General features: G+C 52.5%; 6 protein-coding genes across 6 annotated transcripts, besides 1 other annotated feature; 2 read left to right on the top strand and 4 right to left on the bottom strand.

The window, feature by feature from the left end:
* CORC01_02117 (uncharacterized protein) lies at positions 1 to 815 on the bottom strand (the record flags this gene model as incomplete). The annotated part of the gene is made up of 2 exons (XM_022613769.1): positions 1 to 28; positions 374 to 815. Coding segments are annotated over 2 exons (470 nt in total), but the record flags the coding sequence as incomplete, so codon positions are not given.
* A 1533-nt stretch (positions 816 to 2348) lies between these two features.
* CORC01_02118 (O-acetylhomoserine aminocarboxypropyltransferase/cysteine synthase) lies at positions 2349 to 4176 on the bottom strand (the record flags this gene model as incomplete). Its single annotated transcript, XM_022613770.1, has 6 exons — positions 2349 to 2565; positions 2656 to 3248; positions 3329 to 3688; positions 3771 to 3854; positions 3898 to 3991; positions 4127 to 4176. 6 exons carry the CDS (start codon positions 4174 to 4176, stop codon positions 2349 to 2351), a joined length of 1398 nt encoding a protein of 465 aa, XP_022479564.1.
* A 2103-nt stretch (positions 4177 to 6279) lies between these two features.
* Positions 6280 to 7075, bottom strand: CORC01_02119 (uncharacterized protein; the record flags this gene model as incomplete). The annotated part of the gene is made up of 4 exons (XM_022613771.1): positions 6280 to 6415; positions 6469 to 6733; positions 6794 to 6922; positions 7003 to 7075. The coding sequence occupies 4 exons, from the start codon at positions 7073 to 7075 to the stop codon at positions 6280 to 6282; spliced, it is 603 nt and encodes a 200-aa protein (XP_022479565.1).
* Positions 7076 to 8777: 1702 nt separating this feature from the next.
* Positions 8778 to 8849: a sequence feature (Short protein (CORC01_02120, OHF02425.1) was converted to a misc_feature.).
* A 3235-nt stretch (positions 8850 to 12084) lies between these two features.
* On the top strand, positions 12085 to 14319 carry CORC01_02121 (AMP-binding enzyme; the record flags this gene model as incomplete). The annotated part of the gene is made up of 3 exons (XM_022613772.1): positions 12085 to 12511; positions 12574 to 14161; positions 14217 to 14319. The coding sequence occupies 3 exons, from the start codon at positions 12085 to 12087 to the stop codon at positions 14317 to 14319; spliced, it is 2118 nt and encodes a 705-aa protein (XP_022479566.1).
* Positions 14320 to 15857: 1538 nt separating this feature from the next.
* Positions 15858 to 19275, top strand: CORC01_02122 (WD repeat domain-containing protein; the record flags this gene model as incomplete). The annotated part of the gene is made up of 3 exons (XM_022613773.1): positions 15858 to 16157; positions 16225 to 16365; positions 16429 to 19275. The coding sequence occupies 3 exons, from the start codon at positions 15858 to 15860 to the stop codon at positions 19273 to 19275; spliced, it is 3288 nt and encodes a 1095-aa protein (XP_022479567.1).
* Positions 19276 to 21393: 2118 nt separating this feature from the next.
* CORC01_02123 (RNA recognition domain-containing protein) lies at positions 21394 to 24233 on the bottom strand (the record flags this gene model as incomplete). The annotated part of the gene is made up of 6 exons (XM_022613774.1): positions 21394 to 21861; positions 21914 to 22103; positions 22166 to 23330; positions 23421 to 23523; positions 23767 to 24012; positions 24096 to 24233. 6 exons carry the CDS (start codon positions 24231 to 24233, stop codon positions 21394 to 21396), a joined length of 2310 nt encoding a protein of 769 aa, XP_022479568.1.

Genomic DNA, 24233 nt, shown 5'->3' on the forward strand with positions numbered 1-24233 from the left:
GGTTTCATGACGACGGAGTGGATGGATACTTTGATGGTGAGGTTAGACTCAGTTTAGGCAGTCGTTTTTTTTTGGAGGAGCGGGCTGCTTCTATCATTATATTGCTCATAGCTCAGAATCGAGCAACACTACTCTGATATATACATATAAATTGTAAAATAGTGCAGGATCGGAGAAATAAACAGAGAGAAGAGAAGAGAAGTAAATAGATATTAAGACTCAGAACTAGAGAGATAGAGAGTACACATAACATGTAAGAAATATAAATAGAGAGAGAAATATAGAGAAAAAGGGAAGAGAGTGAGAGAGAGAGAAAGAGAGAGAGAGAGAGAGAGAGAGAGAGAGAGAGAGAGAGAGAGAGACAAAAACCTACACTTGCTCCTCTCGACAAAGTAATTCTTCTGACCGAGAACCCGGACCTCGAACCCCTTCCCGCCGCCCTCAAAGTCCTTGGAGGCGTAGACCTCGCCCTTGTTATCCCAGTCGTTGCCGCGGTACGTCTCCCAGGCAGCCAGCCCGCCGTCGGCGGCGACATCGAGGCGTAAGGGCGCGAAAGCGTGGGTCGCGCAGTGGACGTCGACCAGGTAGGACCCGGGCCCCGTGAGGTTGTAGAAGACAAAGGTGTTCTTGACCGACAACGGCGCGGAGAAGGAGGCGCCGAGGGTGGAGAGCGTCGCGTGGGTTGAGGGCGGGAGGGTGTAGGGGTTCGGGAGGGCTTGAGAGGAGGGGACGGAGAGGGTTAGGGAAGCGGCGAGGGCGCTGCTCGTTTGGAGGGCTGCTGTTGCCGCGAGGGCTAGGGAGTTGAGGAGGCGCATGGTGATGTTGGTTTATTTTATTTTTTTCCCCTTTTGGTGATGGGCAGTAGGCGGTGGAATCAAGATTTCGAGGGGGTCGAAAGAGATTCTTTAGTGGCGGGAGGATGGAGACCTTTAGATGTAAACGACAAGTTAAAGGGGCGCGGGTAACCAAAGGAAGGGAAAAAAAGGTTTGACGGCGGAAGGGTTTGTGAGGTTCTCGGGGTGGGATGTCGAGGATATAGCTGAATCGCCGGGCCGTGGTATGGGAGCTTGCGGTTGTTGGATAGGGTGGGACAGACACGCACAGACAAGACAGAACGGCGTTGGTCGTTGAGAGGGCGAACCTCTCGCGGCCAATCAGAGTTCGTTGACGGATTAAACCGGTCGTCTACGGCGCGCCGGAGGTGGAGACGGTGAACATCACCCCGCCGGGCTTGGGTCCCCGCCCATTCCAGCTTTACTTACATTGTAGGTAGTTGAGCTTTTCGCGGGTTTTTTAGCAACCGGCGCCGGTGGGACGGGATGGCCTAGTTACAACCACAGACCTTGTTGGAATCCTGCACGTTTCCCATTCTACCTCACGGTAAGGTATATTTTGCAGAATGGGCAGTATGTCACCTTACAAGAGCATCTGCCTTGAGTCGAGTTCGAATGACTCTTGTCTCCATCGCACTGCAACGGCAACATTTGTTGCATGTCCACACTAAACCAGCGCGCCACCCACTAGGAATTTGTGGCGTCGGCACGTTTCATTTCGATGCGTGCTTTGGGGTGAGTTGCCACGGGGGAGCTAATGGGCTGACTACACACTCTCTTATCGGAGGAGAGGATCATGAGGCATTCTTCTTCATGCGCCCATTTCCTCCTGATCTTCAGTACCTGGTCAAGCGGGTGACAAAAAAAATTGTTACACAGTACCACACCCAAAAACCGTGTTTCCCCTTTAACCAATCATTCGACTTTAAGCGCTTTTAAAATCAAGAAAAAACATCATGTCAGGCGCACTATAATCACTTCTATATTACTGGTTAGAAATTTGTTGATGAATACTAGTAATCATGAGGGTGTCCAGACAGTGGTCAATCGTAGGAGTTTGGTGGTAGGTAGTGTGTATCAATTGTTTGTCACCCGCTTGCTGGTGTCTTGTGGACCTAGGTTGGACGAGGCATGGCTGATGTGAGATCTGCGCACTGTCAACAGCGGACGCGGATCCGGTCTGTACTGGCCAGGCACGGCACGACTGGATCAACATTGTGTCTGATCTTCGTTGCACGAGGAACGGCAAGGGCATTCAAGCATGGTGGCGTTTCGGGTTTTTCTCACATTCAAGACGACGTGTAAGACAAGATCGTAAGTTGCTTTATTTACGGGTATTCTTTCTCGTACATGAAAAAAAAAGCAGAAAATCATTCAGGCACACGCATTTCCATGAAGGGTACTCTCGGAGAGAAGGGGTATCCAACCATCAGAGGCGGGCCAACAAGCACAAAGGGAGAGAAGTCTCTCGTTCCCCCCCCCCACCTCTTGGTCTATTTCTCATGTCTCGCTGATTTACGGCGCGAGGGGCGCGTCGTCCTGCTTGGTCTCAGGAGCCGGGGCGGCCTTACCCGTGGTGGAACTGGAGGAGGCGTTCTTGAAGGACTGCTCAAAGTCGGCAATGATGTCGTCAATGTGCTCCGTGCCGACCGAGATGCGGATAAGGTCCTCGCTGACGCCGGAGCTCGTCTTCTCCTCGTCGGACAGTTGCTCGTGGGTGGTGGTCCAGGGGCTTTTGTGACAGTCAGCGAATGAGACCATTTCTCGAGAGCGAGGGAGAGAGCTGCTGCTGTGGTTCTCGTCCTCGAGGATTGCAACTTACTGGATGGCCAAGGTCTTGGAGTCACCGACGTTGGCAAGGTTGGAGATGAGCTTGAAGCCGTCGACAACCTGGCTGCCGGCTTCGCCGCCGCCCTTGACGCCGAAGCTGAGAACACCACCGAAGCCGCGCTTGAGGTACTTCTTGGCCGTCTCGTGGTACGGGTGGCTCTCAAGGCCGGGGTACGACACCCAGCTGACGTACTTACTGGCCTCGAGCCACTTGGCGAGGGCGAGGGCGTTTTGCGCGTGGCGCTCGGCGCGCAGCGATAAAGTCTCGATGCCGATAATGAGCTGCTGGGCGGCAAAGGGGTTCAGGGCGGCGCCGAGGTCGCGGAGGATCTCGACGCGGGCGCGGATGATGAAGGTGATGGGGCCGAACGTCTCCCAGAACTTGAGGCCGTGGTAGCCGTCGCTGGGCTCCGTCATTTGGGGGAAGCGGCCGTTGTCCCATTTGAACTTGCCGCTATCGACGATGACGCCAGCGATGGTGGTGCCGTGGCCGCCGATCCACTTTGTCGCGGAGTGGACGACGATATCGGCGCCGTGGTCGATGGGGCGGATGAAGTAGCCGCCCGCGCCAAAGGTGTTGTCGACCTGGGGTCCAGTGTTAGCTGTCGTCTTCTTCCCGGTGCATTGCGGCAATATGGTGGCGGTGTTGGGGAGAAGGGACCTACAATGACGGGGACGCCCTTCTCGTGCGCAACCTTGGCGATCGCCTCAAGATCGGGGATGTTGTACTTGGGGTTTCCGATGCTCTCGACGTAGACGGCTTTGGTCTTGTCGTCGATGGCGGCGGCGATGTCCTCTACGCGGTCGCCGTCGACAAACTTTGTGTGAATGCCTAGGCGGGGCAGGAAGACCTTGAACTGGTTGTAGGTGCCGCCGTACAGCAGCGAGGTGGAGACGATGTTGTCGCCGGCGTGGGCGAGGGCATTGATGGCGATGAACTGGGCGGACTGGCCGGAGGATGTGGCGAGGGCCGCGACGCCGCCCTCGAGCGCGGCGATGCGCTTCTCAAAGACGTCTACTGTAGGCTGTATTATGGAGCGGTCCGGTCAGTCATTTTGGACAATATGGTTGGCACAGAAGTTGGTTATTCATAGGAGAGCGACGTACGTTCGTGATACGACTGTAAATGTTGCCAAACTCCTTGAGGCCAAAGAGCCTCGCGCCGTGAGCCGAGTCATCGAAGGTGAAACTCTACGTGTTGATCTGCTGTCAGTTCCCACGGTGTTGCGCTTACGCTCGCGGAGAGCTTCGTTGACGTCGGAAGGTTACGCACCGTAGTCGCGTAGATGGGGACAGCGCGCGAATTCGTGGTAGGATCGGGTACCTGGCTACAGGATGCAACAGTTTTCACGTCAGGTCTCGAACGGCTCCAAAGCTAAGGTTATTTGCCTCCCGAGGACATGTTTGCTGTGGTAGTGGTGGTGGGCAATACTCTGTGAGAGGGAGAGCGCGCGCGTACATACCCCGCATGGAGCTGGAGAGTCTCAAAGTTCTTGCTCAGTTCCTCAGCCATTGTTGAGTTTGACTTTCTTTTCGTCTATAGCAAAGAATGCGTATGCGGATGAGGATGATTTGGAGGCACGGGAGAGATGAGGGAGGAGGGACGGGCTTTTTTTTTTCCTCGTTAGGTGTGCGAACAGAGACGAAGAGCAACGGGACGGTGACGCGCTTAAGAGAGACACAGACGGGCCGGCAACGGAGTACGCAACGGCGAGGAAGAACACGGAAGAGGGGAGGGGGAGGGGCTTTCCAGTAAGAGAGGCAGAGAAATCGGGCTAGCTACGATGATGCCATTGAGGGGATATGACACCATAGGTCGAATTTGTGTGTTGTATACAATTACCTCTGGGCCTTTTGAGGAGGGTCACCAGGGACAGAGAAGGCAGAAAAAGTTGTCTAGGTATCCCAACCTCTCAGGGAAGAAACAGTAAGGTATCACTTCTCAAATGGTGGGGGGACCCCTCCAAATCCCGTCGATAGCTACAAGGTAGCTCGAGAATAGCCAATTGGGTCCAAAAGAGATGTCTAACAGCTTGATCCGTCGACAAATGAGAGCTTGTCACATTTTCGTCTTTTACCATGCTGCAGCAACGGCTAGCTGAAGGCCCTCATCGCTGATATGAGGTGATGTTGATGTTGTTGCGCGAACAGAGAGCGCCGATTTAGGCAACGGGTATGGGTCTTTGCCAGAGCACGCAATCGACGCCGAAATGTCACTTTGCGGGGCAAATGGCACCAAAGGAGGGGCAGGAAACCCAAAGACCCACACCGTGACCTGGAGAAGTTTGGCTCGGTTTGGTTGCCGGCCGAGGGTTCACCGAGTGCCTTGAGATGGGAGGTCCTGTGCTTCTTTTCCGACAGGACCTCGGTTTGAAGGTGAGATACTTATCTCTTGCTGACCGAGACTGACGAGGCAAGGCTGATATATGGAAAATTGAAACACTTTCTCGAATGCGCGTTGGCTCCGATGTGGGGATACTGGTGGTGTTTTGGGGGGATCACAAGACATCGTTGGCCGCCTCAAGGAACGGTTCCACCCCCGACAACCTCACCTCAACCGGGTCCCACGGCTCACAATGGCGGCCGCGGTTATCGGTCGTGGCCTCGTGAGACTCAGAGGTGAATTGTGGATAAATCCTTTGACAGGTCGAACCGTTTCCCGAAAACGGCTGTCGCTTCAAGAACAAAGCTCCAAGTAGTGGAAACGCACGATGATCTGTCAAACGGTTGTAGTTGGGAATATCAACCAACAACAGCAGTCAGTTTTTCTTTTTGGCAGGGCCAGGGAATGCAGGCCAGAGACCTTAATTACTGCGGTGTACAAAGAGTTTGGCTGACGACAGAAACATAACCCTAAAAATATCCGGTCAGACTCACTAGTGTGTTTACGTTACATGCCGTGGTAGGATGTAAATAACACAAGGAGGCTACTCGAATAGAATTTCAGAAAAGGGGCGGTCCTATTCGCGATGCTTTGGAGGGCATGAAAATGTTAATGAAACCAATAACAAGAAGTGCCGCTCGCCCAACTCAACCCCCCGATAATTGGCAGGTTGGCAAGGACGCCCAGTCAATGAATGCACCCCACCAGACTATCCACTCCACCACTCACGAATGTGTAGTGTGAATGGAATACAACGTAGCGCGGCAGCGTGTCCAATCGGACCAGAGACGTAACTATAGGCGCTGGCCACCCCGTTTGTCTCCTCTCTTATTCCGTGTTTTAGTTGTAGATCATTGTTCGAGGTTTCAAGCAATAGTATCGTACCAGAACGCAGCATCAACAATGCTAACAAGGTTCTCCTTGAGGGAATCATGAATATATTGTCACCCCACGTAAGACCAAGAAACTCCCTTTCTCAGCTTCAATGTCGAGTAGCACGTGACGGTAATGGGTGAACAAGACTAAGAGATTATGGGTAGGAAAGACTACAGACCGCAGCCTATAGAAAAGTAATAATACGGAGAGCGTCTACGTCCTTCTTGTAATGACCAACCCAAAACCGACTATATCCAATTCACGCACTTTTCCGGTATACCTGGCCAGTGTCAACCCAATGACATCAAACACATCCACTACTGTTCCTTCCCCAATTCCATTTCATGAACCAGTCATCTAGACGAGGTTCACATCACTAAATCCCGGGCCGTATATGCGTCTCTGGTCGAGTTCCCAGATGGATTTTCGTTCGCTCTTCCGGTCCCACAATGGCATCCGCTTAGCTCTGATCAGCTCCACCGATGCCTCACGTCTGCGCTCCTCGATTGCAACGTGGAAAGACTTGAAGGAGTCAGCGTAGCTTACGCAGACTCCTTCATTTGAGGAGGGGGGCCAGCGGCGCTGGGCTTGCGGAACCCCGTCTTGAAAACATCCTTGATCATGAGCAGGGAAGTGCCGGCCCAGAGGGAGAACTCGAGGGCGGCCAGAACGGTGTCGGCGCGGGCAGCAGCGCACACGGTGCCACGGCAGAAGAGGAGCTTGCTGAGGAAGACCGCGAGAGCGATGAAGCCGGCGAAATAGAAGAGAACGTTGAGGAGCTCGAAGGCAACAGCACCCCAGGGATGAGAAGCTAAGAGTGGTTTAGTTGCCTTGTTCGGCAAAGCCTCATTTTCTGGGTAGAGTGACTCACCCCTAGGAGCGAACTTGGGCACAAGCTCGAGGTAGGCAATCGAAATGAAAGACCACAGCGGGACAAAGACCAAGAAGTTGATCTGGGACGGGGATGAAGTCATCGTGTCCATGTTGTACCAGTTGGCAACTGCAAGCACACGGTCAGCACAAAGTTCTTCAACCCTAGCCACCGTGATTTGCCAAGTTCTCGATATTCCCATCACGTACCAAAGGCCGAGAGACCAAGGATGACCAACGCCAGAACGCCCTGGACAATTCGGAGAGGAAGAATAAGACCCATCTTATCGGTTTTCGTGATCGTTTCGTAAAAGTAGATTCGTGAGGTTCGTCAAGAGAATGAAGAAAAGAGTAAGGAGAGAAGGAATTGTATGGTAGATAAGTCTAAGCTGCCCCCAGTGCGCTGTTGAGAAGTGAAGAAGGAAGTTTGGCAAGAATAAGACGGTGGAACGGTCGAGCGGGAAAAGGTTCAAAGAAAAGGAGCCAGGGCATGAAAGAGGGGAAATCACTTTTGCTTTTGTATGGACTGGGCAGTCCCATATCTCCCTGTCTGAGTGTTTGAGAGGCGGAACATGTAGTCGCGGCTCTAGTCATCACTGGACACCCATGGGTCGGGTTGGTGCTGGGTGATGCACGGCCTTAGACCTCTGAAATGCATCTGAAACGGGACTCCCCTGGGCCGTCGCCATGCGCTATCCAGACGAGAAGATGGTGTGTAGCAGGGCCCCAGAAATTCCATGAACCAATCCCAGCACAAGATCAACAGAGCCTCCTCTTCATGCCGGCTCTCGGCTTGGCGCTGGCAGTAGTGCTGTCGTGTTTGGCTGGACGGCTTGGGATGTTGGTTACGTGGTAGCTTGAGGCTCTGTGCACCCTCTCCCTGGCGCTGGCCTCGTGGCATGCTCAAGGTACATCGAAGGGGTGACGTTTACAGTGAGCGGTTTTTGATGGAGACGCGCACACGCATCTGTCGGACGACAAGACGTGAACTGGGTTCCATGGGGGGAGTTGATCGGCGATACGACGCGAGTAGGAGGCAATGCTCTTTCAACTCTAGACATGAGTAAGAGCCCAAAAGAGAGCCTCGTCATGCAGGAACGGCGATTTTGGGCGAAGGCTTGGAACCGTGAAAGCCAAATTAACGTTGCATTGCTGCACCGATGCGAATTACCAGTAGAGACAAACCAGAGCCTTGCCTCACCCGACCTCATTAGGCCAGTTGTAATAGCGACGGGTGTGGGTGGGTTTGGAGACTTGAGGTGAAAGGCTGAAGCGAGATCTTCGGATTGAGGAACACAGCGCAGCGGAAATGTAGCGTGTCTGCGAATCTGCGTACTGGCGTGGTGCAGGTGCGCGAGTCTGCAGGCCAAAGGCTCCGGACTTGGAGGGTTTGAGGCTGAAGAGCAGCGAGTCTCAAGATGCCAAGCATGATTCGCCCGGGGCCCAGCATGTGTCACCGAACTTTCGAAGACGGGCCATCTCGTGTTGTGGGTGTTGAAACTAATTGGGACCAGAGTCACCTGACAGAACGCAGCAAGAAGACAGGTCATGACCCACGGTAATAAAAGAGCGGACGGAAGTTGGAGCTGGGCGTTGGCCAGACTTTGCCTGGCTTTGCTGGGTTGCTACTTTGGGTTCACATTTGCGACTACAAATACGAGGGTAATGAAAATTGGTGGAAACTACAAAGAAAAGGCAGATGGGAATACGGACACAGAAAAAAATGTCCGAACGTAATATCTTGTTTCCCCGCTACCAGGTCTACCCTTTCCTGCCTCCTTCGAGACCCTCAAGATTTCCATTTAGCGGGCGGCTTGTGGATTGCCATACCCCCTGTCAAGTCTGTTTGGGGCGGCCGGCAGGGAGAGAGAGCCAAGAGCAACGGCCTACTCTTGCCGCGACGTGCTTTGTGCCTACTGCTTAGTAAAGGCTGGCGAGTGCTCCTCTGAAGCACTTGAAGCAATCAGGAGAGGCCCAGAGGGATCATGGACGTTTTGCAAGCCAAGTACCCTGGAGGATCTACAACAGAAACGGGACAGCGGACGTTGCAACGCTAAGGGTGCCGCCCGAGTTTCTCAATGAGGACATTCAAAACAGCAGCAGCCAAGTACGAGGCACCCACGCTTGTCACGGCACTTGAGGGTGACAGTACATGCAGGCGCCACCTGGTGTGGACATCTGGGCTTCACGTATCATCCGCAGGGGCCTCCCGTCATCTACCGACGCGGGAAACCGGGGACATGCAGGCGAATGCAGGCGACTGCAGGCGACTGCATGCCCAAAGTCGTCGTCGTCGCTTCTTTCGTCCTCCCCTCCGCACCACACTTTGCTGTTCTTAAAAAAGCTGCTGAGACGCCGCACAACCTGCTCCCAGACTCAGTCCGATACTCAGAGTGCCAAGGATCCTCCATTGACACCTTAGATTCTTCACCTCTTGGCGTGCCCTTTTCCTGCAGCTTTCTGCTGACACATCTTCCCTCCTCTGTAGGGCCTTGCGCAATCTTTCTCACTGGATCATTCCGCCCCTCCCCCCAGCCTGTCCCACGACTAGTGTGACAGCAGCTGCCTCTGCCGACTTGGCCAGCCTCGAAACTGCTTCTCTACCTAAGCTTCGCCTCGCCAGCATGTCAGAAAGGCTTGAATTTTCTGGGCATTGAAACCCTCTGTTCATCCTTAACCCTGGATGCCGACTGTATGTAGTTCCCATGTAATATTGGCACTGGATCGGACGCTCTCCAGACTCTTGGCCGCCATCAGAGAGCCCATTTGTGCCACCCGTGGAGCCTCAACACAGCACCGAACTTCTTGGCAGAGCATATGGATTTCGCCTGATCACTACATCTGCACCAAAATTACCCTTCGCCTCATGAAAGGAAAACCCTCGACTCTGAGCTGCTCAGGACCGTGCTGTGTTAGTCTATCTGAACAACAAGATCCCGCTGGATTTCCGGAAATGGATTTCGCAGCCGGCTCTATCACTTGATCTGGATGTTCTTATTTCAATTGGAATATCTACAGAAGCGCATTTGCGCATTCATATGAGAAGAATCGAAAACCTTCCACGGAGCTCATACCCCGGTCACATGGTGCGGACCATTCAATGACATGATTGACACCAGCCTGGCCTCAATGCTTTCTGGCCGCGTCTTCCTCTCTTTGTCACGGGACCCTGACTCTTGCGTGTCTCTGAGACTATCAGAAGTTGCGGTCTGAAAAGAACAACTGGCCTACGCCGTGTCATGCCGAAGCCCATGCGAGTCATCCCAGGACTTGTGCCGCTGAAGCATGTAATCGGTACCCGAGCATCGGACGTGATCCAAAACATAGACACTTGTTTTGTGTTTCTCTAGTTCCGCCAGAGCCGTTTTCTGTATGATCAGTTTCTTCTCACACGTAACACGTCAAAGCTGTCGTCAGCCTGACTACCCTCAGCCGATGTATGCCATTCAGCTGTCAGCCGGAAATACCATTTTCAGGCTACGTTGATGTTGATGTTGATGTTAGGGGGAACACCCTATACCAGCATCATGAGGCTCGGTTGCCAGAACCTTGTATCCTGCGCTACCTTCCGCTTCGTCGCCTTGCTGGCAACGTTGGCCTACGACGTGCAATATGCTTTTGCGCCTGGACTCGGTAAGCTACCACGTCTACCAGAGTTTGCATGTCTTCATCGCAGGAAAACTCAAAGACGAACTTTCGAAACTAATGAAAGGCAAACCAAGGCTTAGCCAGCTCTGTGTTGACAAGATCTTGGACAGGAAATTGGCATTACATGCTCAGCTTGGCCGAGCACTTCCGAATTCACCGTTTGCTGTCCGTCCAACAGGGAACCGGAAGCTCGCGCGGATAAAATGCTGGCAGAACTTCGGCATCTTGTCTTTGCGACTTTGACTCTCCGCTGATGTGGCGTCAAAGGCGGGCAGACTCGTAGCAGGTGGGACCCGGACTTGTTCGGCCCTTTCGGGTACGGGTGTCCAATGACCTCCGCCCCCAGAGTAAGACAGAGGTTCCACGCCCGGACCGGAGAGTCCAACTCTGGCATGTGACAAATCTGGCTAGTCATATTCGTGTAGAGACTTTTCGTCTTCTCAGAGAGTACACGAATAGGAAATTACAACGACAGGTTGACATAGCTGGCAATGAAGTACAGCAGTTATATCAAATTCATATCCATGGTTGAAGACGATGGCCTCCCGAAGCATTGGATTTCGATTGGTATTCACAATTCAAAGCTCAAGGGAAGTGATGAACGACAGCTCCGTAGTCGGCTGGGATCTGCCTGTGAAGAGTGGATGGTTGATGACTGATTCCCGTTTGCTGGGGGATTGCACCAAGCCTCCCACTTGTGCATAACCCCGTTAACATGTCACCACAGTTTTAAAGCTTCTGAACTTTGGAACAGGGGGATGTCGCAACTTCAAGCCTGGTCAGATATCGAGAGCCTGGTGTAACTCACATGCTCGTCATATTTATTACTCAAAATACTGCCAAGGTGTCGCGAGCGCTTGGCGTTCACTCACTTTAAATGCATGGCCATACGGCCAACAGCAGACGCATTCCTCCACGTGGACACTTTTCGGTGAGGTCATGACGGGAACCACGGGGTAACCTTCCCCGTTTTTTTGCGAATCTCCGACCCAGAACCCCCAGCTTCAGCTCCGCGGCCAACCCCCCAGCGCCCCCGCAAGCCACTGAGTCCGGCGTCCCCCCTTGGCGAGTCCCCTGGAGCCTATCAGCGCCCGTCAACAGCCGTGGTGCTCTCTTAGCGCACTCACCATCTGGGGTTGCCGAGGACCTTGAGTGGCACCCTCGCCATTCTGAGCACTTCTGCGGTTGTGCCTCGGCCTACGCTCCAAAACTCGGCCTCGCTCATTGGATCGTCTCCCCGTTTCCTGCACCTTCAAGGCTAAGCAGCGACGACCGAGTCCCCCGTACGAAGTAGCTACGACGCGCACCTGGCTCGAGTTGTAGCTAAACCGTGAACAAGAACTGACAGCCCCCCCTTCCGTTTTCCTAAATCTCCTCGGACTGCTTGGTTCTGTTTACTTCATTTTCTTTTTAAATCCTTTTTCGTCCCGACACATATATACCACCTCTACCTCTACCATCCCATATTTCTCATACATCTCGTCTCAGGGCTCCCAGCGTCAAGTATTGCTCATTCGCGCCACATCTGCACCGTCGCCCCCAAACGAATTAGCAGCGAGATCTGGGTAGATCGCCCGTCAGCGACGCAACCAACAGTCCCCGGCTGCCAGCACTCCCCCACAGATTCTCGCTGTCGCTGCGAACATGGCTCCCACAAAAGACACCGCCGCATACATACAGGAGCTGGCCAACCCGCCGCCTCCTGGCTCGCCCTATGGAGTTCCGATTCCAGGCTCCGAGAAGGAAGGCCGCAGTGCCATTTACCGCCATTGGCGCTTCCGCGACGGTCCTCTGCTGTCCACATTTGATCCCGCCGTCCAGACCGTCCACGACCTGTTTGAGGAGGCCACCAAGAAGCGACCCAACGCGAAGTGCTTGGGTCACCGAGGATGGAACCCGGCGACCAAGGACTGGGAGAATAAGTACACCTGGGCTACCTATGCCGAGGTTGCCGAGCGTCGCAAGAACTTCGGCGCCGGCCTGATCGAGATTCACCACAAAGTTGGCATCACCAGTGACAACTACGGTGTCGGTCTGTGGTCGCAAAATCGTCCCGAGTGGCACATTGCTGGTAGGTTGGCCGTCACATGCCAAGTAGGAGGCCCTGACCGCATACTGACTCGAAGAAATTAGATCTTGGTGCTGCATCCCAATCTCTCTTCACAGTCTCTCTCTACGAGACGCTCGGCCCCGACACGACCGAATACATTATCAACCACGCCAATTTGGCCTGCGTAGTTACCTCGTTGCCGCACATCCCTGTCCTGCTGAAGCTTGCCCCACGCCTTCCATCCCTCAAGCTCATCGTGTGTCTTGACTCCCTGGATGACGGCGAGCAGGCTGGCTACTCCAAGCTGTCCGTTCTGAACGGCATCGCTTCCCAACATGGCATTCAGATCTACTCCATGGCTGGCGTAGAGGAGCTCGGTCTCAAGTCCGGTCGTCCTATGCGTCCCCCACGCTCGACAGACTATGTCACCATCAACTACACCTCTGGAACTACCGGTATGCCCAAGGGTGTCGTCCTCACCCACGGTAATGCCGTCGCTGGCCTCACCGCTGCGAGATCCGCCGGCACCGTCACTTACAAGGACGTGCACATCTCTTATCTGCCCCTGGCTCACATCTACGGAAGAATGGTGGACCAAACTGCCCTGGCCGAAGGCGCTTCCATCGGTTTCTTCCGTGGCGATATTGTTGGACTGGTTGACGACATGAAGATTCTCGAACCCACAGGGTTCATGTCTGTTCCCCGACTGTATAACCGCTTCAACTCAGCCATCCGAACTGCCACGATCGAGGCTGATGGTGTCAAGGGATCCCTGTCCCGCCAGGTTGTCAGTACCAAGAAGGCCAACATGAAGCAGCCGGTTGGCAAGGCAAGCAATTCTCACTTCTTATACGACAGAATCTGGACCCCCAAGGTTCGCGCTGCTGTCGGCCTCAAGAAGGCACACAGCATGATCAGCGGTAGCGCTCAGTTGGACCCTGACGTTCACGAGTTCTTGCGCGCAGCTTTCGGAAATCATTTCGTGCAGGGATACGGCCTGACGGAGACGTACGCCGTCTCGACTGTTCAGTTGAAGGGCGACTTTACCCTGGGTAACATTGGACCGCCAGCCTCATGCAACGAGATCTGCCTGGAATCAGTTCCCGACTTCGACTATTTTGTCACAGACAAGCCATATCCCCGTGGTGAGATTCTCCTCCGTGGCCCCAGCATCTTCAAGGAGTACTACAAAAATGAGGAGGAGACAAGTAAAGCCCTTGATGCCGATGGTTGGTTCCATACTGGAGATATTGCCGAGGTCGACAACATGGGTCGGTTCAAGATCGTTGATCGCAAGAAGAATGTGCTCAAGCTGTCGCAAGGAGAGTACATCTCCCCCGAGCGCATCGAAAATGTGTACTTGGGTAGCTGCAGCCTGCTGGCCATGGCATACGTCCACGGTGATCCAGCTCAGTCATCACTCGTTGCTGTCTTTGGTGTCGATCCCGAGAACTTTGCACCATTTGCAAGCAAGATCTTGAAGAAGACCATCGACAAAACCGACGTCGCAGCACTCAAGGCAGCTGGCGCCGACCCGAAAGTCAGGAAGGCGCTGCTTGCAGAGCTTGACAAAATTGGCCGGAAACACAAGTTCAACAGCTACGAGCGTGTGCGCAGTGTTTACCTCACCATCGACCCATTCAGCATCGAGAACGAGCTACTGACGCCTACGTAAGTGAACACCATAGAAACTAAGCACGAATCTTCGCTAACTTGTCACGAACAGTCTGAAGTTGAAGAGACCACAAACCGCAAAGGCGTTCAGGGCTCAAATCGACCAGATGTACGAAGAGGTCAACGCGGAGCCAACGGCCAAGGCCAAGCTTTAGAGGGCTTCGGTGAGAGGATTGGCGTTGGTTGATGTCGTTTTACACGTAGGCGGGCAATACTGTACTATAGAAGATGATCTGTTGGCTTTCTAGAGTTTCAAGTTCACTATATATTGAGAAAATGCAGAAAAATGCGTAAAACTGCTATAGTAAAGATTTTTTTATCGAGAACTTTTTTCATGCGAACTCATACTTTATGTGCTGCTTTAACGCATATGTTTGATTATAGAGTTATTCAATTAAGTCGGTTTTCCTTTACTTCAGAAGGCACTTGAAAAAGGAAAAGAGGACAAGAGGAAAAGAGAACGCTTGTGCACGTAGGAAAACAACGCCCATATCTGACCCGGCTGTGAAGTGAGATTTAGAACCTTAGTGATCAAGACAATCTTACGCGTAATACTTCTCGTTGGCACCTAGGTTCGCAACCGACTATATTGAACTACCATGAGCATTTCTTAGCTTATACCATAAGCCCATTGACATATTGAACACCTCCGATGTGAGCCCGGAGTGACGTCGCACAATTGGCAGCTGCGGGGCCGAAACTCTCCGAAGCCAAAAGCGCTCTCCCGCTGGCAAGCGATGGGATGGAGGGACTTTTCAATTTAATCGTTTTCTTTAGCCATTCAATTGGCCATTCTGCCAGCGCGTTTAGACTTTTCCACTTGAGCACCAGCCGTTCACGCCAGATGCGATGGCTGAGTGACGCGGTATCTTTACCACCCCCCCACCCCCCACCCCCCACCAACTACCTCGGGACAGTGTCCATGATACGCAAGGGGCGCGTTGGATATCAGGTCATTTTGCTCATCCTATAAGAAACATCCTACGCGACGTTCAATGTGGGCATGCGCTAAGTTGTTCTAGACCAAGTCTTTGGTCTTTTCGGATATTTCCTAGCTTTAAAAGGAATCAAATTGTTTCGCTGGGGTTTGGGGATCATGGTTTGCAAAAGCCCAAGGAGTTTAATACGTTACTCAAAAGACGCGAGGTTTCCGTGTTAATGAGCAAAGAACGACTTAGAGCCATTGCAAATACTTACTTCCTTTTCAAGATGTCTGTAAAGCCATTCCACGTATTAAAAACAAGGTGATTAGTTAATAAAACCAGTTTATTAATTTTGAATGATTTGTGAATCATTATTAAAACACGATTTAAATATACTAAAACTTCGGTTAACTATTGCTTTGATTTAAATTATCATGAAGCGGCGGCTTATTTGAAAAATATATAAATAAATAGTTATAAAAATTACTCGCGTTTTACGGTTTAATTATTAAAAGACGAAACTAAATATTATATAAGATAATTACATAAGACTGTTCAGACATTCAGAAACCTTTCAAACCTCAGGAAGATATGTGGACCCACTTTTCCTATCACTTCCACCTGATCCACTTCTGTTGGCTCCGGTTATAGCACCCTTTATCCTAATTAACTGTGACTTGACGAACTTCGAGTCCGAAGAAGATCAATTTACGCGCGCTAGCGAAACCTTCCCTCGGCCAACGCGTCCATGTCCTCAGAGGAGCGCAATTATGTTTGCGACTCCGCAAGGAACGACAAATCCCACGTCAACGTTGATTGATTTGACAATCAAGGAGCCCGCCGACTTCATCGACCTCACCCTCGACGACGATACTCCACCGGGCAGCCCACGCCCTGAGCAGACCGAACCGCCTCGGAAGAGGCAGCGACGAGACGATGGTGGCTTCCCGCCTGATCGCAACCCGCGGGAACTCATCGCTAGCTTAAATGCGCAGGTTAAGCCATATGTTGATGTGGCGCTGGCCTGTTTCCCAGCGGATAAGTTCAAGGTCACACAAATCGCCCAAGAGGTAAGTAGACGCACTCTCAGAATATCGTCCTTTCCCCTGAAGCGCACTCCTAACACTGAGGCTACAGGTGATGAGCGATCTTCTCCGCAACGCGCAAAATTTCCCCGGGTTTAATCCAACTCGAAACGGAAGCCTCCTCCCTCAAAGTCTGGTCGTCGAGCTAGCAAAGCAGGCCCGTAATCTGGTACAAGCATATCGCATGCAACCTGTAAGACCCAGCCTTCACATGCGCTCCAAACGGCAGACGCGAGCTGTAGCTGACTTGCTTCAGAAATATCAGATCGAGCCTCCACCCACCTACAAACCAGCACCGCGCGGCCCGCGTCGCCACTTATCTCACAGCTCCTTCGCCATCCCCATACCCTTGCTCCCGAACGGTTTCCCGGCGAACCGCAGCAGACTGGCTGCTCCTTCTCGAACCCCCTCGACCCCAAAGAGGCCACCATCGCGGCCGGCAACGACGCATCCTCAAACGAAGCCTCAATCACAGGCCGTAGAACCCCCGAACGTCACCGTTTCGTCGACAAATTACAGAACGAGGGCGAAAGCCAGGTCTTTCAAGTCATGGAAGGCGCACGATTTACAAGCCAAGGCCGCAACGACTCCAGGCCGCAAGGCCAAAGTGGCCTGGATGAATATGCCGCGGCGGCCGTACCTCACAACTGAAGAGCGTGGAACGATTCTTCGCGGTACCTCCAAGCTTGTTCGAACCGTACCCGCGGCTGCGGCGCTGGGCCCACTCCCCTTCCACGTCGACTTCACCCCAGACGAGATGGATGACGTGCGGAGAACAGTGCGGGCCATGTGTGACAAGAAGGTCAAAAACAAACGAAGAAGCGATGCGGATAGAGAGCTAGGCAAGATGCTGAGAAAGCGGCCTGACTTACTCACGGACATACCGCCCAAGATTGAGCTCAAGGGAACGCTTGTGCAGCGAGATCATGTAGCGATCCGGAACTTCCTCGACGAGCTGGCCAATCGGCACAAGAGGCCGGCTCGGTATCCAAAGGTGCTGACGTTGGAAGTGGACGAGTCTGACAAACAAGGCGAGGCACAGCGCACTAGTCAAATATCTGCGCTCCTGTTGGCGCGAGAAATCGACGGCAACCGAGGCTTTGGCCGGATGCGTCGCCACATCAACTTCACCGATGAGTTTAGGAAAGCACACGAAGACGATCTGGAGATGCGAGCAGAGTGGGTGGGCTGCGCCGGTGACATTATGACAATGGTCTGGACTTCGGATACCAATGTCATCTGCGGTGCCACAGCCCATTCCGATTCCCACAACCAGCAGTACAACAAGCCCGGCAACCTTCTGCTTTGTTCAACGACACTGGGTCAGCTTAAGGCGTTTCCTGATCACAGGATCCCACGGCCCATCGTTGAGAAGGGCGAGAATTCAACAGAGGCAATGAGGCAGAGCCAGAGTCCTTGGCTCTACTCTTCTGTCGTGTCTTCCGACTATGATCGCATCAACGACCGTGCCTACACATCGAGTTTCGACAAAACTGTCAAGGTCTGGAAGGTCGACGATACAGGAGCAAAGATGGAGGCATTGGGCACTTGGGCCCACATGGGCAACGTCAACTTTGTGGTTGTTTCTAAGCATGAATCTGGCATGGTAGCTACCGCTGCTGATGTGCCCACTCAGGCTGTCCGAGTCTACCGCGTTGATAACGACAACGTGTCCCAAAGCCCCTACCAGGTATTCACAGGCGCCAGAGCTTGGGATGAAGGCGATGAGAAGACAACGGCAACCCAGAAATGGGCGTACTTCCCTGCCACGATGCAGTGGGGTTTAGCTCAAGGCGTGCAACACTTCCTCCTCGTTGGCTACTCTCCCCGCAGCTTCACCGGGGACGATAACGACATTCCGGTTGAGAAGAAGAATACAGGCGAGATATGCCTTTGGAACTGCCTTACAGGCGAAAAGATCAAGGTCATGACGGCATCTACACAGAACGTCTTTGAGGTGGTTTGGCATCCTACCCTGCCAAGCTTCATCGTGGCAACATCGCCGGCCGGCTTGATGGTGGACGACAAGACTCTGACTCAGATTCGGATCTTCCGGCCTAGCTTGACACCCGAAGGGGAGACTGCTTTCAGCGAGATGCAGTGCCTGGACTGCCCAGCAAAGGATATTAACGAGCTTACCATCAAGCCCAATAGCGTCCTCTGCTCATATGTGACTGCGGCTTGTACCGATGGCAAAGTCTACATTTGGGACACCTCGCGAGGCGACAAACCTATTCACGCTTTACGGCATAAGAAGCCAATCGATGATTTCTACGGAGATCGAGAAGAAGCGGACGTGGGTGTCAAATTTACGGCCTGGGGAACCACGGCGGACCGGTTCTATACAGGCGGATCAGACGGAGTAGTCAAGGTGTGGAACGTACGCAACCTGCGGCAGCCCCTAGTCCGGGACCTTTTGGAAGCTCCTGGAGCTATAGCATGCGGAGCTTTCTCCCCATGCTACTCGAGGCTAGTTATTGGAGACGCCAGTGGTCGAGTGATGCTCCTATCGTTGAACAAGGAGGACGAGCCTCCAGCGAAGTTCGTCCTCCCTCCGATAGCACCAGGCATGAGACCTTATCGTCCTGTACGCCGTCCGATACCGATCATCGAGCATGCCGATCCCCCGGCACCAACTCAGAATCAAGAAGAGCCTAGAACGGGAGTTGAAAGGGGACAAAAAATGCTCTCTACGAGTCAGCTCATCCGTCACCCTGATGCCACAGTCGGCGTCATCCAGGGGCCGGCGTATTCCACCCTAGGCCTCTACTGCCCCAGATCCCATTTTGAGGGCGATATATCGCAACCTTTGTTGGCTAAAGTCGAAGAGGAACAGCAGGAGAACCAGAAGAAGTTTCGTCGCAAGTCGCTGAGGGTCGCCCGCCTCCGGCCGCTCGATGACGTGGGATCGGCCGTCCTGCATGTTCGGCATTTGAAAAACGTGGCGAGGGACTTGGATCTGCATAGGCTTGACGATATGACCAAGCTCGACCTGCTCATGGATCAAGTCAACATTGATGACCCTATTTACGATGAGGGTTGGGATTTCGAACATGAGGAAGTCGACCTAGATAAAAGCATCTGGGCTACGCTCTCAAAGTGAATAAGAGGAAGAAGAAGAGGATACGTTTCAGAAGAGGGCTGATATAGCCTTTGTTTGATATGAGCTTACTTTGGTAGCTTATGGTCCTTGTAGGCTGAGAGGACGTAGATAAATCCATTAGATGAATACCAAGACTGACGACCTTAAACTAACACTAAACTCGCGTAGGAAAACCTCAGCCTTCTCATTTTCCTCATAATGGGATTGCTGATAAAAACTATTAACTACAGTTACTAGATAGGCGATGTACCTAGGTCTTGAAGTTAAAAGGAAAGGCTTTCTTATTATTTCTTTAATAAAATTAGGAAAATATATCGACTACTAAGCTAATAAGCCTTTATAGTACCCAAATAATACTAAACATAGCTTAGAAAGGATTATTCCTTAGATTAAGAATTGCTTAAAAACACAAAAAAAGAGTTTGTCGAATACAATTTGTACAATCACTAGATATAATTTTATCGCAGGTCGCTTTAGTTTAGATTCGAGCGAGCGTGCTATTGTGACGTTTATAAAAGGACTTTGCGCAGCTTAATCGCATTTCGCAGTCTAAGGTAGGAGATATCAGCAGCCCTGGCTCCTCAACTAGCCTGGTCCTTTACCTAACTATCCCACCACAGTGGCGATCTTCCTATCATTATCGAGTTGTAAGATAGGGTCGAACGGAAGTAGTTACTCTCTACCTTGGTCTCTACTTTCGAGTCGTAGTTGAGACGAGATTTGGGGTCTCCGTTAAGATAATCACATTCGCTATATAATACCCTCTCCAGATCTCTTAGATGTCTAGATAGGACGCAGTTTCGAATCAATTCGATGCTTAAATGCGTAGATAGTGTGCATCGATCTAGGCGTCGAAAGCTGCTAGTGTTAGATGTAAACTGCCTTAATGATGTATGTCTTTTACTTATGTTAGACAGCTGTGTTGTGTAAACAACTGCCGTCTATATTATACTGCCCTAACCCCCCCCCCTTTCCCTCCTCGCGTCGCATGTTCTATAGCGAATACTAAGGAAGTGACGGAATGTCTTTTCAAGATACACAAACTGCCTCGTGGCAATAGAGGATGTAAAGCACATCTACACCGACCAGGCATCATCGTCATTGCACAAAATGTATTCAGTACCAGCAATGACGTACTCAGAGACCCGAGACAATTACTTCACTGACCCTTCTTTCTTTTGTGAGACCAGAATCACGGTTACGTATGATTCCAGCTGGCTTCGCTCCTGCTTGGGCATCAAGGTCATTGCCCTCCTCTAGAGGAGAGCCAAACAACTGTGCTATTATTGTACACTGATGCCCATCATTATTTTACTTGCCGTACAGTCCGCATTCCCACACGCCTTTCCAAGTTCCAACGGACTGCCCATTAGCCTGTGTGTCAAGCTAGGCTCTAGTAGGGAAAGCCCCGACGAGAAATTCGAGTTATCAGACATCAGGAGAGGGCGCACCGGGGCAAGTTAGGCCTGACAAGCACCATGTTACCCAATTTCAGGCATCTTTACACAGGTTTCCCTCTTGCAGCACTCCGTGCAACGAACGCTTTGAGTTTCAGTTGCATGTGTTGTACCTAGTATCCCCAGTGCACCGAGTTGATTCCTTCACTGTTAACTGGTGGTCAAATCAGGGGGTTCAGGCTTTTCTTTGCATCAATAATCATATGGGCAATTGTGTTACTTACAGAAAACGAAAATGTAGTCCAGATCATCACGACATCACCAAGCTGCACGGGATCAGATTTAGACTCATAAAGTCCATTTCTTTTACGTTACAAAGGGGGTTCGAGTGAAGTGACCTTACAACCAAGAACCAGTTTACCAACCCTTCAGCCCAAAAGCCAGCATAATTGCGATGGCATCATAGTGCGTGGGTATCGAAAACGAGTCCTGATCCAACCCCTTCCTCTCCAAACGAGCTCAGTACTTTTGATGTGGGTATTTCCTTTTCCCTTATATCCTTGCCTCCTTTCCCATATGAACGCCGGGCTAATGCGCATCCATGATTATGACAGGCCAAAGCCAAAGCTCGCGAGGTCCAAAAGACGTCGAAATACAGAGCAAATCCAGTGTCCCTTCCATATACAACGGTTACGGATCTGAGAGGTCGCGGAGGAGAAGATTAGTTATCCTTGGCGGCCGGGAATGCGAAGCCGGGAGGGTACGCCGGCATGCCGTTGGGCAAGGTGCCGATACCGTAGGGGAACTGCTGCGGAAGCGGCTGGGAATTGGCGGAAGAGAACTTCTTGTCGTCGCGGCGGTGATCACGGTCACGGCTACGGCGCCAGCGACCGAGGTCCTCGCGGCTGTCGTCACGTCCACCGCCACGAGTGGAACGAGGTCCATGGTTACCGCTCTTGTCCGTCTGCATGCGGCGGCTAATGGCCTTGGAGGAAACACCGTTGCCAATCTCGATATCGGGCTCCTCAACGACCATGCCCTCCTCGATGGGCCGACCGCCACTACCTCCATACTCGGCAGTCAACATCCACTTGCGGTCAGCCTCGGTCAGCTTGTTGATGGGGATGACGCTAACGCCAGTACGGTAGTCACTGCAGTCGCGCGGACCAAAACCAACGCCCCAGCGGGTCTAAATTGTGTTAGTTGAGAAGAGTGGTGAACAGTGGGCTAGCAAGACTTACTCTCAGCTGCGCCTCATCATCATTCTGGGGCATGTTTCCATTGGCACGCATCTCCATACCATCCTTGGCATGGACAGCATCCTCCCGGGAGACCATCTTGACGAAAGCATGTCGCTTGTCCTTGTTCACGATGCAAGTCTGGACCTGACCAAATCGACTGAAAATAGCTCGAAGCTCGTGCTCAGATTGGCTACAGAGATTATCAGTCAACGTCCCGATGAGTAAAAGTGCCCTTATTCCGGCTATACTTACTTGACACCGCCGACGAACAGCGTGCGGCTCAGAACCTTGATGTGGCCGGACTTCAGATTACGATCATAGTCGACCCACTTGTCGTCCGAGCCGCGGCGAGAGTCACCATGGCCACCGCGAGCAGCACTGTGGCTCCCATGCGGGCTACGCTGACGGTAGTCGCTGCCATATCGGCCCTCTCTACTATTACGACGGTCTCGATCGGGGGAGCGACGTCCATGGTCGAAGCCATTGTCACGACCGCGAGAAGAGCCGCCAGAGTTCCAGCGGCGACCGGGCGATCTGGACCGGGACCGGCCTTGATATCTGTTAGGGGATCGAACGCCATCGTTGTAGCGAGATTGTTCACTGTTGCCGCTGGGCTGAACGGGACCGCCCCATCCCTGACCGTTGGTATAGTAGCTCTGAGACGCGATGGGGGCTTGGGCAGATGTGGTCGAGGGCGTGGGGGCAGTGAGTCCCGCAAAAGCAGCGCCATTCTGGTTGCTCACGGCCGCAAGCGCGGCAGTAATTTGATCCGCGGTAAGCCCTGAATTGGCAAACATCTGGATCAAAGCCATCTGTTGGGCATTGACCTGTGGAAGCTGAGGCACAGCTCCCGGGAACGGCTGTCCGACAGGAGGAGCCTGGTTTTGGCCTTGAGTATATGCGTACGGAGCCGCTGGGTTAGGGGTTCCACCAGGGAAAGGAGGAACGGAGTACGGAGCTTGATGGAGCTGGTTGACGGGAGGCATAGGAGGCGGCGGCTGCTGCTGCTGATGAGGCGTGGAACTTTGGAGTCTAGAGAGCAAGTCTTGCAAGTTCTGGGGCACTGCCGGGGTCTGAGTCTGAGTTGGGACGGGAGACTGTACGTTGCGTTGAGGCTGGCTGTAAGCAGCTTGAGTGTGGTTATTGCCCTGGCCCTGGTTGTAATTGTGACCCTGGTCGAAGTTCTGGCCATGTCCGTTATTCTGACTCTGCGCGCCATGCTGCGGCTGAATGTAGCCCTGTGTCTGAGGATCATTCTGGCTCTGGACGGACTGAGTAAGCTTGGCCAGATTGGCGATGATGCTGTTAGCATCAGCAGCCGGGGCTTGAGCAGAGGGGGCAGCCACTGGATTGGATCTGTAGCCCATGGCCTCGACCAAGCCTGGTGGGGGACTACCCTCAGGCGTGTAGGACTGAACTGAACGGGCAAAGGAGTCAGCATGACATGAACCTATACTTGAACAACGGGATCGATAGAGGCTGTTGGTTATCTGGCAGGATGACATACTCGGGTCAGGCGAAGATTCAATCTTCTGGTGGAAATCCTCGAGGACGTCAGGAGAGAAAGTTTGGACTCTACGCCATATCTCGAGCAACTTAAGCAATTTCTCCTACACAAATGGAAACAGTGTAAGCAGTTTGTCATCAGTGTCAACGGTGAGCAAAGAGAACATAGACGCTCATCAACGTGTCTAGATGAGTCTCAAACGTCCATCCTTACATTCTCCAGTGTGAGAAAGGTGAAAGGATGAAGGATGAAAGGCATCCCAATCAACGTCGAAATCATCACGAGAAGTGCGACTACAAAACATTGTAGTGGAGGGTGCTTCAAAGCTGCAACTTTTGATGCGTACCTTTTGGCCTTCAAGGCGCAACTGTACCAGGTCACTGATGAGGGTGTGCATGAGGCCAGTGATTCGGTGACAACCAGCGCCAAAGCTTCCATCATCGGCAGAACCATCAACGGGTTGGCCGTGCAGTTTAGCTCTGTCAAGCCACTTGCGCATCACAGAGTCTATCACATAGAGGACTCCAAGCTTGTATGGGGCAGAAAACTTCTTGAACGTGGTATACAACTTCTGGATGAGGACCGACTCATTCTACAGAGAAAGTTCAGAGGTTAGTCTAGGTACTTCTTCACTAGGCAGTGAGATGAGACGCTGCGTTCAATACCATATCGTACCTTGATGTTGTCGACACAGATTGTAGTTATGGTAGCAATGCGATTTCCGGTGACACCAGGCGCCTTATAATTCTGCATGGGTTCGAGGGCGGCTTCTAGCTCCGCCACAGCGGCGGCAGCAGAAGTCGGGGCAGCCAT

The sequence above is a fragment of the Colletotrichum orchidophilum genome (genome assembly GCF_001831195.1).
Source record: "Colletotrichum orchidophilum strain IMI 309357 chromosome Unknown Scaffold_12.1, whole genome shotgun sequence".
Taxonomy (NCBI): Eukaryota; Fungi; Ascomycota; class Sordariomycetes; order Glomerellales; family Glomerellaceae; genus Colletotrichum; species Colletotrichum orchidophilum.